This window comes from Marmota monax, unplaced genomic scaffold (assembly GCF_021218885.2).
Source record: "Marmota monax isolate L192 unplaced genomic scaffold, Marmota_monax_Labrador192_F-V1.1 WCK01_AAM20220418_F8-fsc00003, whole genome shotgun sequence".
Classification (NCBI taxonomy): domain Eukaryota; kingdom Metazoa; phylum Chordata; class Mammalia; order Rodentia; family Sciuridae; genus Marmota; species Marmota monax.
In genome coordinates, this window is record NW_026694084.1 from 10,008,322 (window position 1) to 10,022,033 (window position 13,712).

The 13,712-nt window shown below is 41.7% G+C and overlaps 1 protein-coding gene across 3 annotated transcripts in view; it reads left to right on the plus strand.

Moving 5' to 3' along the window:
• Positions 1-13,712, plus strand: part of Grhl2 (grainyhead like transcription factor 2) — a 148,214-nt gene that overhangs the window by 121,741 nt on the left and 12,761 nt on the right. For 2 of the 3 annotated variants that reach the window (XM_046464789.2, XM_046464791.2), the window contains exons 13-14: positions 5,561-5,652; positions 9,784-9,869. In XM_046464789.2, the coding sequence (XP_046320745.1) occupies positions 5,561-5,652; positions 9,784-9,869 (178 nt within the window). The remainder of the gene's footprint in view (positions 1-5,560; positions 5,653-9,783; positions 9,870-13,712) is intronic. The other variant, XM_046464790.2, reaches the window with a different exon arrangement.

Below are 13,712 nucleotides of genomic sequence, written 5' to 3' on the forward strand. Positions count from 1 at the left end.
TCCACAAATAAAGTCTTACTGGGACCCAAACATGTAGATTCCTTTATGTACTGTTTGTGACTGCTTTGGTTCTATAACAACAGGATCAATAGTTACAACAGAGGTCATATGGGCCATGATGCCTAAATATTTATTGTCCAGCCTTTGACAGAAAAATGTTTGCCACCTTCCTTTCCAAAGGCAAAGAGTCTCAAAGGAGTAAGATTATTCCCCAAACTTGGGGTAGAATCTTGTCTATGATTTACCTCCAAGTTTAGAGTTCTAAATTTTCTAAGTACTTACTAGATTGTTCTTTGTATCTTGGCACACAAATAATACATTTCCAGTGGCTGAATGAACAGAAATGATTAGCACTATCAATTCTAATCTGTTATTCACATATCTTAAAACAGACCATGTGGTGGCACAGAAAGAATATTGACTGGGCTTAGGAAGCCTGAGTTCTTCTCCTGGCTGCCATTTGTCAATGTGAAGTCTTGGGCCAGCTCCTTGATCCCTGCACTTTGATTTTTTCAGTTTTGCACTTGTAGATTTTGTATAGAACTATCTCTAACATTTTATCTAGCATTAACATTGCACTTAGTATTTTGAATAAAGTAAAATAAAATAAAATAAAAACTCTGGAGAAAAGTTAGTGTCAGAGTGAGAAGGCCTGAGATCCTGAGTGCTCCTTGATGAGCAGATCTCAGTTGTAAATCTCTCTTATCCCAAATTGCGCTTTGCAAGCTGACTATATTTAGATGGCTATTGACCTGCTTGTAACTCCATTGGTTCTGCTTCTCTGTAAGAACTACCCTTATATAATTATGAATCCTGAGACCCAAGTCTCATACTCTTACGCATCTTCTAACCCACATTTGATTGAGTAATATGAGCAGCATTGGAGCCTCAGAGTTAATACATAGTAGATAGTTGGCTATTGTTATTTGTAAAAGTAATATTAATGTTCACTGGATACCTTGGCTAGACACAGAATTAGGTGCCTTATATGCAGTATGCATTCAGTTCTCCCAGATTTCCTATTACCTCCATTTGATTATGAGAAAATTGAGGCTTCAGGAGATTAGAAAGCTTGCTAAATGTCACCTGGCTAGGAAATAATAGAAACAGGAATTGAAGGAATATCTACCTGCACTTCCCATTACCTGCTTTTAACTATTGTGCCTTATTGCCTAACCCTCTCAATTCTTGATCTGTGGCTGCAAAGGAGGCATCAAGAGACAGGCCCTCATTGAGATATCTTTCTGGCTTGTACAAAAGCACAACCTTGGTTAATTCCTTGAAGTATGGAACCAAAATTGTGAAGAGTCCCCATGAGTTTACATGGCAGTGGGGACCAGATTTGAGGCTGCCATATGTATCACCTGGCCCTGAGCAGGTACCATCTTTAGTAACATGTGCACAGCCTCCATCAGGGGTGATTCTTAGGCCAAGTCCTTCACTTCTTTATGCTTTTCAAGGGCTCTCTGCTTAACTCCTTAGTCTGTTCTGTGTAGCTTAATGTGGTACATGCCTCAATAAGAAGATGACAGAGTATCTGGTTCAATTTTTTCTGCCTCCTTGCTCTCTAGAAATTTGAACATAAGTCCTGGGTAACTTTGCAGTCCCAAACTTCTGTTTATTTAGCACCACAAAATTGTCAAAAGCTATGCAAGTTTCTTTGCCCTTCAGTTTGGCTTATCAGTAATCATGGAAATGAGTGCCATGATCTTTATCCCAACCTAGAACCAACAGATGCTTTAAGAAGGAAGCGGTCACTGATTCTCCTGAGCTCATCTCTCTGTGGCTATCTTCTCTGAGCTCTCTGCTCAAACTCTGGCTGTCTTATGGGCAACTCTCTAGTATGTTCAGTAGATTTTTAAAAATTTATATAGACAGTTTTTCAAGTTATTCTTGGCTGGAACATTGCTCTGCCTCAACCTATAACATTTTAGTCAGGAAAAAAAAATCTGTACTACCTTTTAAAATGATCTTTCTGGAGTCTACTGACCTAATCATTTGTAACTTGCATTTTTTTTAAGTTCATTATTGCCATAGTAGCTCCTAACCCTGTGTTTTCGTTTTCTTTTCTTAAAATTAATTTTGTCAAGTGAATTCTGTACACACCTCAAATTAACATTAATTTTTAGTTGACTCCCCCAAAGAATAATCTGTTGAAAATAAATTAATCAAGATTATACTCCATGAGCTGGGATTATGGCTCAGTGATAGAGAGCTTGCCTCGCACGTGTGAGGCACTGTGTTTGATCCTCAGCATCACATAAAAATAAATAAATAAAAATGAAGATATTGTGTCCATCTACAACTAAAAAATAATTATACTCCATAATGTAAAAGACTTTGTGAGGACTTGAATATAAGATGAGCTCCTAATTTCTGACACTAATGTAGAAAGGGGACTCCATTTATTTAGGGTATTCACCATAAATAACATATATGGGCCATAAGCAGAGTTATGAAATGAACAAACTACGTCCCCATGGTGTCTGCCACTCTTTTCTGTACTTCAGTTTGACATCTCCTCACTGGGCACCCAATACTTAGGGCAGTTCAGCCTGGTGGGTAGAACACAACATTATCTCTCCTGGGTGTGACCAGAGACTCTTGCTTCAGACCAGACACCTTCCCAGTATTTTCTGATGAAATGTAACACTCCTCTGTTTTGACCTCAGGGGCTTGCTTTCCCTGAGACGGACCCTATAAGCAAGTGGATGAATGTGCTGCTGGCCCTGGGTCACTCTACATATTGACCACCTGTAGTGCTAGTGGATGGAGATTAATGTCAGAGAAATCACCTTTTCCTTGTCCTTGAGGCTTTCTGTGGTATAATTCACTGTAATTGCCCTGCGACTCAGGAGACCTGAAATGCATGCTCTTTTCATCTGGCCAACAGGCCAGTCACACCTGCCCTTCTTTTCTGGCCTTACTTTGAAAACAAGTAGAACAGTTGAATTCAGAGCACACAAAACTTATTGACCCCTACTGGGTTTATAGATTAGAAAGTGTGGAAGAGCATATTTGAACTCCCAAGAGAAATGTGGTTTATCCAAGATGCTATTTTAATGGCCAAGTCAGTCATGGCTCAGAATGGGGTGCTATTGAAAGTCAACAGAACTGGGAAAATATAAATAAATCTTGCTTGGTGGAAAAAAGGAGAGAGAGCATTAGCTCAGGAACCTTCACACAGTGTGAAACAGTGTCTGGTGATATATCAGGCCATTTTCCTATTATTAACCTAATGGCCACTGGCTGCTGTGTGAATGGATTTTCAATCTTTCAGTCCTAAGGCCATGGTCACTCTAGTTCCAAGATATGACAGAGTAACATAACCTGCTTTTAGGACACAATAGTGAGGGGAAGACAGAGGGAACAGTGTCTTACAAGCTTACGAAAACCTTCAGCTGGGACTTGAGGTTTAGATTTTTCCTCTAGCTTTTTTCATTGTCTGACATACTAGGGAATAAAAGAAGACTGTCTCAATATTATTTCTTATACCTTACTCATCATCTCGGATTTATTGAGTAACTTTATGGTGAGACTGTTCCTTCAGAGGTCAGAGGTAGGCTCTTTGAACAGCCTGGTTCACTTACTGCCCTGCTTAGGACCCTTAACCCACTGAAATTTCTGTCATCACTGAGATGAGATAAAACTGGCCCTTGCCCTGTTTGGCTCAGAATGTTGCTGAGACTTAAGTGATGGAGGAGATGAAGCTTTGTAAAATCTGAAGTCTTATCAAGGAGTTTGATTGATTGATATACCCTTTGTACCAACTAGAATATGAGAAGACAAATTAAAGCCTCATTGGCTTAAGCTATTATAATTTATAGAAATACTTTCTGGATGATTCCCAGTTCCATACCGTGTGCTCTTTCTACCTCTGGACCCTACCATTAACTCCACTCGAGAATCCACAAATAACTTCCTGGTGACAATAATGCTAGCAGGGAGTTGCAGGATCTTGCATTAACTGGAAGCTTGGGACCATATAATGTCAGCCTCCCATTCAGGGAACATTACCTTAGAGTGGACCCAAGTGGTGGTTTGGACTATTTGCTGTGATGGTGAGCAGAAATTCTGACCTCTTTCAAATTGTCTGCTTTATTTAGTTTTCTCCATCTCTCTTTTGCTCAATGTCTCCAACTTTATCATCACTATCTTCCTTGAACTCTTCTGAGGTGTTTTCAATGGATCAGGGAACCTCTTGTGAGTGTGCTTCGGATGTGAGTTCACTCCATTCTCTCAACAGCCTCCTTTTAAAATTTAATTAATTAACTCATTTCTGACATTTATTTTTAGATTGACATATAATATTTGTACTCACTCATAGACTATGGATGATAATTTGATGCATGTTTACCATCTATAATGATCAACTTGGGGTCATTAGCATTTCTATCACCTTAAATATTGTCATTTCTATGTCAATGTCTCTTTTTAAAGTCAAGGAGACAGAGGCCCAGGGAAGTTGAGAAACTTGTCCAAGATTCCATGCTAGTAAATTATAAAGTAGGGTTTAAATCAAGGTAGCCTGGCCCCAGAGTTCCTGTCTTAACAGTTCTGCTGAACTGTCTGCCTGGCATTGCTTCATGGGTCTAGGAATCCCCAGAGAATAAAAATTTTGAAATGTTGCAGTCATCTCCCTTGAGAGCTTAAAGAATTGTAAGATTCCACTTAGGAGCATTTTCACAATATCAGTGACTTCTAATTTCTCTTCCTCTTAAATAGTCCTCCCCTTCCTTACAGGGACATTGGAAGGAAATATAGAACCATCAGAACTGATGCAGCTGAGGTCATGCAGGGCCTCAGCTCTATGAGCTTCCAGGAATGGGGACTGGAACCTCCCTTGAGAAGGAAGGACAGGACAGGACATCTGGGTCTGAGAGGAACTCCCACTACTGCAGCCTCATCTCTCCTGACCAGGAGAAGGGGAGAGGGGGATGACATCAGGCATCAGCATGGTTTACAGCTAAGTCCCAGCCAAGCAGGCTGTGGCCTTTACAGAGAGGTTAATCTCAGCTACTCAAGAAGCTGAAGCAGGAGAATCACAAGTTAGAGAGCAGCCTGGGCAACCTAGGGAAACCCTGTCTCAAAAAAAAAAAAAAAAAAAAAAAGAGCATTTAAGGGGCTGGCAAGATGGGGCAGAAGAAGAAGAGGCCACAGCTGGATGGGAGAGGGCTGACTTGGGGACCACACTGCAAGCTTCTGCTCCCCTTCAGGGATCACTCTGGCTTCCCCCAGCCCTGATCTTCTCAACAGGAAGAGGACAGCAGTTGAAGTCCAGAGTAGGCAAAACCCAGAACTCTCCCCTTTGTGGATCCATAATCAGCAATGTAGAGCAGGTCTTAGGTCCACGCCTCAAAGATGGCAGAGTATGTTCCTGTTCCCAACAGGGATGAGTTGGGACCTGCAAGGGCAGGAGGGAGGCTGGTGAGTGGCTCTGGCTGTGGAGAACTAGGGGTGGTGTAAACAAGGGAAAAGGAGAGGGACTGCCACATACATGAACTTGTGTTTTGACACCTTGTCTGCTGCCCATAACAATTTCTGCTCCTTTTCTCCTCAGCAGTGTCCTTGTTAAACGAATGTTCAGGCCCATGGAAGAGGAGTTTGGTCCAGCACCTTCAAAGCAGATGAAAGAAGAAGGGATAAAGCGAGGTATCTCTCCATTTGGGGCCTGCCACTTGCGTGGGTCCCCTGACCAGCCCTCCCAGCATGAGGGGTGGGGCACTTCACCAAGAAGAGTTTGCAGCCCTGGCCTGTGGCTCAGGGCCAACCCTCCTGAGTTTTTATTTACATAGAAAGCTCATAGTCTTCTCCTTTGCATTACACTGTGCCCTTTTAAACATCTTAAGTAAGGCTTATTCTTTCTGGGCACTGATTCTTTTCTTTGTCTTGGGAGAATGGTAACAAATGCACTGACTCATCCAGCAGTCAGATACCAGGTTAAAAAGAAACTCTTGCTGTGTATGTGACAAAAATACTTTATAAGAAGCAGTTACTGGGCCCAGGGTGTGACTCGGCAGTAGAGGGCTTGCCTAGCATCGTGTGTGAGTTCCATTCTTGGGTTCCATTCCCAGCCCTGGAAAAAAAAAAAATAACCAAAAGAAACAGAACCTGAGGACCGTTCATAATGAATGCAAAGAATGATTCATCTCAGACAAATAAAGAGACCTTTGTTTTCCATGATGTCACAACTTACTCATATTCTCATGGTTAAGGGTCTCTGACTCCACTTCATCAAGAAGGAAAGAAACAAGCATGAGAGTCAATGTCTTGCCCAGCGTCTCAGGGCTGCACACAGTTGTCCTTCCTCAGAGTGAGAGGGATGGGTGTGGAACAGCCATCTCGCCTCTGTCCTGCTGCAGCCAACTCTGAGGGCTTCCAGAGAGTTTAAACTTAGAATTTACAGGACCTTTAAGGCTCTGCATCATGTCAAATATAAGCATGGCCTTGTTTTGCTTTTGAGAAAAAGTTTTTTCCTATTTATTGTAGTGGAATTTGAGTGATGGTCAAGAGAGGTCCTTGGTAGCCTGCTTCAGCCCCTTGGAGTTGTATGACCTTGGGCAGGTCCTTCACTCTCTTGTTCCCCAAAGTGCTCATCTGTTAAGTGACAATGATGAAAGTAGATCCCAGAGAGCTGTTGTGAGGACTGATAGGTTAATGTATGTAGGGTACTCCATTCAAGGGCTTGGCACGTGGCAAGCACTCCGTGTTTACTATTATAAATGATTATTAGGCATTTATCCTGAAAAGTTATATTATCATAATTGTGAATTAGCAATTAGAATTTCAGAATGGAAGGAGACTACAGGCAACATTTAAATCTTTAAAAGATTTTCTGACTTTACAGGCTTCCCGTATTCGGTATTCAAGTATCTATATTTTTGAACTCCATTCCTAGATGTCTTTTCTGTTCTAGAATTAGAGCAGAATTCTGTGGAAATCTGTGGAAATTATGTCATCGTAGCTTACTTCCATAGTTGGTGATTGTGGCTAAAGATGATTTTTCAGATATTGTGAATCCCACACGAAAATTTCCACTAGAAATCATACTGGGTTGTCATTAAAAGGAAAGCTGTGGCTTTGAAACATAGAGACACATGAGGGCGCCGTATCCTACCAGCAAAAAGCCCCGGGCTTGGAGCTTCCGCTCTGAGCTGAAGTTTGACAGGCTCAGGGAATTAGGGTCACTGATGGTTTCTATTGTTTATTTGTCAGAAGTTCCCCAAGAGAGGGAATGATCGCAATTATCACCAAAGCCGTTATTATTGGTTGTTTGGCTTTGTAGCCACCTGTCAGGGGGTCTGGTCGGAGTCACTAGGGGGCTGTCCCCCGTGGCTGTGTGCCTTCAGCTGTACAACATCTGGGAGACTCTTGCTGCCCCTGGCAGAGCGATTATTACTCTTATGACTGCTCTGCCACAGACAGGAGCTCAGGAAAGCTGACTCCCTGGGCAAGCCATCAGGGCGTGCTGTGAGCCCTGTATGCCCAGGTGTGGCCACCAACAACCCAGCAGGAGAGGATGGGACCGCCCTGCCCTGCTTGAGGTTCTTCAGTGGCTCCTGAGCACCTTGAGCACATGTAGCCATTCCTGAAGCAAGCTTGGCAGCCATCTTAATTTCAAAGATAATAATTTGAAAAGAAGCAATTTGTAAATACAGTGGCAGCAGTACTCTTTTTTATAGAATGTGGTTTGGGGTTTTCTCAAGGTCAGCCTGCTGGAAATTCCTTTTTTCTTTTTTTATTTTTCTGTTGAGAGCTTTGGGAAGACATAATAAATTTTTTTTTAATCTGTAACAGCCACCCATGTTTCCCCTCCCCTTTTAATTTTTCTTATTGAGATATAATTGGGATGTTATGTACTAATTATTTTTCTGTAAACTGCTAACATGGAATTCTCTGTAATAACCCTTAGATCACTAGGTCATCTTAGCTGAAATGGAGGCTATAAGATATTCCTTCCAAAGGACTAATTTTGCTAATCTTTAGAGACATGTTCACTCTATTTAATAGATACTTTATATTTGATAAAGAGAAGAAACTCACTTTTTCCTCTTTTCTTCCCTTTCTCCCTCCCTCACTCCCTTCCTTTGTCACAACTACTGAGCATTCTCTGCTACAGAAAGACAATTCAGGCAGAGCCCCCATGTACCCATGTTGAATTGACCTTTGGAAAGCAGTAGCTTGAATGAAGTCCTTGGGAATGGGGGAGGTGGGGGAGGAGAAGTGGGAGTTTGAATTAGAGCTGATTTCACTTTCTACCTCCAACTTCATTCTCCTGGCAGATGGCAATTGTAGCTCAGTTGGTTTTAAATTATAGTTGGGACCTAGGCTCAGTGGGGTTTTATGACCTGGGCATTTTTTCCTAGAGTGGCCAGGTGCATGGGGCTTTGGTTTTGACCCTTCTTCTTCCCTCTGAAGAAGGAGTGAGAGGGAGGGGTGTGGAACAGAAGTCACGACACCAGGAGGAGGGAGACAGAAAGGGCAGTCAGCCCATGGGGGTTGCAGAGGCACAGTTGCATCTGAGTGGCAGTTGCCAGTTCCTTCTGGGAACTGAGCTCCAGCACAATTGCTATTAGGAAAGAAATAGTCAGAGAGGACAAGGACGAGCAGGAGAAACAGCAGCCAGCAGCTGTCATGTCAGGAGGACATTAGGGGGAATATATTACCCACTCTGAGCTCCATTTGCAATCTCTTATTCTCTTATTTTAAAGAGAAATGAGTAGAAAAGGCTGCATTCTACTTCACTGAGAGCACAACTGCTTCCTAATAGCTTTTCCAGGTTGAAAACTAGGTGCTTGCCCTGTACTAGCACCATAGTAAATATGCCATGTGGACCTTATTTCACCGACCCCCTTATGGCGACCATATGCAGTCCTCTTGTCCCTGTCTTATAGAGAAAATCTAGGCTCAGACAGGTTATATGACCAGGCCCATATCTTAAACCCCTGGCCCAGATGATGTGCAAGGGTGACTGAGACATTCATACATGCCCTGTAGCTAGGGATTTCTAAGGAGTGATTCAATGACATAAACACTCTGGTAATACCTAACAGGCTGTAAGATGCTTTGACACATGCATTCACCTCTGAGTTCCTCAAGGTGGGTATGTGATCTGCTTAAACCCAGATCAGTGCTGCTCCATATCCTGAGCCCCTTCCTCCACTGACCCAGGGCCTGTGCCTGTCTGGAATCTGCTGTCCCCACCCTCTCCACCTTGTCACTTGCAAGCCCTTATAATCTTTATGACTCAGATCTCTCCTTCAAGGTCACCTTTTCTGAGCTTGACCCCACCCTCACTCTGGCAAGTTCAGCCTGTAGAGCACTCTAGACTCTGTCTAGCTTATTTCTCTGCCTCTCCAAGTGGACCCTGAACTCCCTAAGGGCTGCGACTGGGACTTAACTGTTTGCTATACCCTCAGCTTCTAGCGCACAGGGCCTAGTGGTTGTTCAGTAATATTTGTTGAATGAACAAGTCAGCAAATAGAAGAAGAAATTTGCAGGAAAGAAGTCATAAAACGATTACATATCTATCCTGAGAAATTCATATGTGTCAAAGCAACTGACAGCCTGGTAGGTGTTACCAGGGTGTCCCTTTATGTCATTGAATCACTCCTTAGAAGTTCCTAGCCACAGGGCATCTATGTAGATGTCTCAGTGTCCCTTCTATATCATCTGGTCTGGGGTCCATGCTTAGCAGATGATGACTGCCTGAGATGTCTATATGACAGGAAGCAGACCTCTGGGCCCCCTTCGGTCACACAGCCCTTGTCCCTTCTCTTTCAGTGCTCTTGTATGTGAGGAAGGAGACAGATGACGTGTTTGATGCTTTGATGCTGAAATCTCCCACGGTGAAGGGCCTGATGGACGCGGTAAGCTAAGAGCCCCTTTCCACATCCAGGGGACCAGTGCTTCTTAGCTAAACCCAGTTATTAGAATGGAGCCAAATGAGGTTTATATAGAAAAAGGAAAAGCTGAGATCTGTGGAGACACTGATTTCTAAATGTTGCTGTTCATTAGCATCTTAATATGGGAATTTTGAAACTGCCAATTCTCTGTCAGTTGAAGACTAATCACAGTAACATGTGTGGAGGAAGATTAAACCGAGTTTTCATTTGTCTCTTTGCACGAAACCAAATTAGATACATTTAGCTTCCAAATATTTGCACAACAAAACAACTAAATGTCCTGTTAGCTATGGTAGTACAAAATAAAACTATGACCTCTTGGCTAAAGAAAAAAATATATTGTAGTGATTTGTGGTATGATTCTTCCACTGCTTCCCTGACTTGGACTAGCATTAGTCAACTTGGACCCAAGAAAAGTTATCTTCTATTTTAGTCACATATTAACCACCCAAATGTGATTTGACTTTAAGTTTTAAACTCCCACTAGTCCCCGCCCTGTACAACTGAGTAGTAGAAGATCCAAGTTTTTTATACTGATGAAAATACCAGGATGGCCTGAGACACAATCTGAAATGGTTGGTTGTTCTAGAAAACTTCAGCATTGGAAAAACATCTTGGATTTTGGGACCCAATGTAAAAATGTATAACAAAGATCCTATGAGTGGAATCGTACAATGTGGACTTTTGTGACTGATTTCTTTCATTTAGCATATTTTTTTAATGTTCATCCATGTGATAGTATACACCAAGGCTTCATTCTTCTGATAGATCAGTAAATTTCCATTCTATGTATATGCCGCATTTTGTTTTCAATCCATCAGTTGACGGATGCTGGATTTTTTTTTTCTGCTTTTAGTTATGGTCAATAATTACACTTTGAAAATTCATGGTCAAGTTTTTGTATGAACTCCCGTTTATGATTATTTGGAGTATATTTCTTGTGGGATTGCTGAGCTAGACACAAAAAGTCAAATAGCATATGATTCAATTTATAGGTAATATCCAAAGTAGTCAAATCTGTAGAGAGAACAAGCAGATGAGTGGTCATTAGGAGTTGGAAGGAGGAGGTGGAGGGACAGACACTTGATGGGTTTCTCTTGGGAGTGATGAAAATCTTTTAAATTAAAGAGAGATGATGGTTTTATAATATTGTAAGTGAACTGAAATGCCACTGAATTGTGTAATTTTTAAATGGTTAAAATTGTGAATTGTGTGACATATGTATTTAGTATTTGTTGTTCATCAGAAATATTTTTAGAATAATGCATAAAAAAGTTACCAGTGCAGATTCTGTGCTGCCTCTGTGAGGCACTGTTAGCAGATCTGTAGGCAATCCTTTACAAGACGTTGAGGACCACTCCCAAACCACTTATGGAAGGTTTGGTGATTTTTGTTGTTGTTGTTGTTCCACAGGATTTTTCTTTGGAATAGAATTTGTTGTTACTGAGTCTACCTCACATTAAAAAAAAAAACAAAAAAAACAGAAATGAATGGTTCTATAGAACATCCCAAGTCAAACAAGATTCTTAAGATGACCTTAAAATTGCCAGAGGATGGACTAATGAGCCAGAAAGGCCCATTCAATATCCAGACCTCTCTGGGCAACTTTGGACAATTTCGTACTCGGTCTGGCTTTTCAAAGACCACATTGTTGAAACTGACTTCCTAGGACAGCAGCGAATCCAAACTCTGATTTTGATGATAGGGAGGTAGAACGTGGTTGAGCCCGGGGATTAGGCATCTGTTTCCACCAGCTCCTCAGGGCATTCTAAGAGGAGCCAGGTGTGGGAACCTCTCATCTAGACCAGTTGGGAGTGCATCTGCTATGCTGTGATCCTGCCTTTGTTCTTGATGTCTTTTATTTTCCTTCCATAACATCTGGCTGGTTTTATAAGTGTTCTATAGATGTGATCTCACTGAACCAGAGAGGAACTAAATGTTACCTCCACTCCCACCAAAACTGCGGCCCAGAACCTCTGCCTACTCTTCCCACCACAGAGGCATCTGGCTCTCGATGCCTTATAAGAGGTATAAACAGATACCTGCCTTGCTTTGGCTGGATGCAGGGACAGAGGCTGGAGGTGATGCATGATAGCCTTTGACCCTGTAAATCAAGGAAAAATCAGGTTTCCTAGGCCTACTCTGGTCAGATCCTTCAGGGCAGTGCAGACTTCATCTCTCCTTTAAGTCTGGAAAGAAAAAGTTTTCTGAAAGCACCAACACAAGCTATTTCCTTACTGCTTGAGTTGCACAGATGTGCTGAACAAGAGAGGCCCCTTCAGGAGCCTTGGGAAATGTGGGCTGGTGGTGAGCTGTGAAGAGATGATATGACAGCCCTGCAGCTAGGGACGGCCATGGAGGATCCCGGGCTCTGTTCAGTGCAGACTTGAGCGCATTGTGAAGATGGTAGAATTCTGAAGGATACTAGATCCTGCTCACTGTAGTTATACCTTGAGTTTATTTGGGGTCCTGTGTGAGGTGACAAAGCATAACTAAGCCAGAGTCTGGGTTCGCTGAGTACCATGATCTCACTAGTGTTTAATATTTTATTATAGTCCTATTTACCAATATGCATTTGAATATTATAATATACATGTGTGTATATATAATACCCATATAATATAATAAATGCATATATATATATATATATATATATATATATATATATATATGTATGTGTTTATGCAATATGTATAGTGCAATTATACAGTCATTCCCCCAGTATTCAGGACCGGTTCCAGGACCTGCTACAATTCCAAATCCCACAAATGCTCAAGTCACTTAATACTTGCATAGAACCTACTTTAAATCATCTCTAGATAATTATACTACCTCATGCAATGTAAATGCTAGGTAAAGTTAATATATATATATATATATATATATATATATATATATATATAATTTTTTAAAAGTTTTTTGATCCACAGTCATTTCAACCCAGTTTCAGAATAATATCATCGTGCATGGAGGTTTATATTTTTAACAACTACAAGTCACATAGAACAAATGCTCAGTAAGAAAAAGAAGATTCTAACTTTTAAGGAAGCTTGCTTAATCAAGAGATATTATATTTGACCTCAAGCCATCATTTTTTTTTTTTTTTTTTAAAGAGAGAGAGAGAGAATTTTAATATTTACTTTTTAGTTCTCGGCGGACACAACATCTCTGTTTGTATGTGGTGCTGAGGATCGAACCCGGGCCGCACGCATGCCAGGCGAGCGCGCTACCGCTTGAGCCACATCCCCAGCCCCTCAAGCCATCATTTTGAACCCTGACACTGGTTGAAAATAGATTCCCCTAAACATAGACCCAGACCCTTTTCACTACTGTGGACCTAGGACTTTGCTTCCCTAAGTAGGTCCATCAGAATCTCCAGGGTACATTTCAAAGATGCCATACCAGAATTCCAACTACAAACTTTAGTGTCAGGTTTTCTAGAGGTGGCCCCCAGAAGAGCATTGATGAGAAATTCCCTGGTTGAACTGAAGCACACTAAAGTTTGAGAGGCACTACCTCGTGTGTCCCTTGACTGGGAACTGAGACGAGTGTCTATTCTGTCCTGAGACCTCAAGTGCACATTCACTTAGAATAGGGATAAGCCCATGCTCTTGTGAAGCCAAATCCCTGTAAATGTAGCTTTAAGCCAAGGAGTGGCCCTGTAAGCTATTTTGTAACCTTACCCCTGTGGATTTTAGGAATTGGCCTGGGTCCAGGCTACTTCCTTCATCTTCATTGATGTTTTGGGAAAGGCCAACTGCTGTCTCTGTTGAGGAAGGAACTCAGTTTTTCAGGGCCAGCAGACTT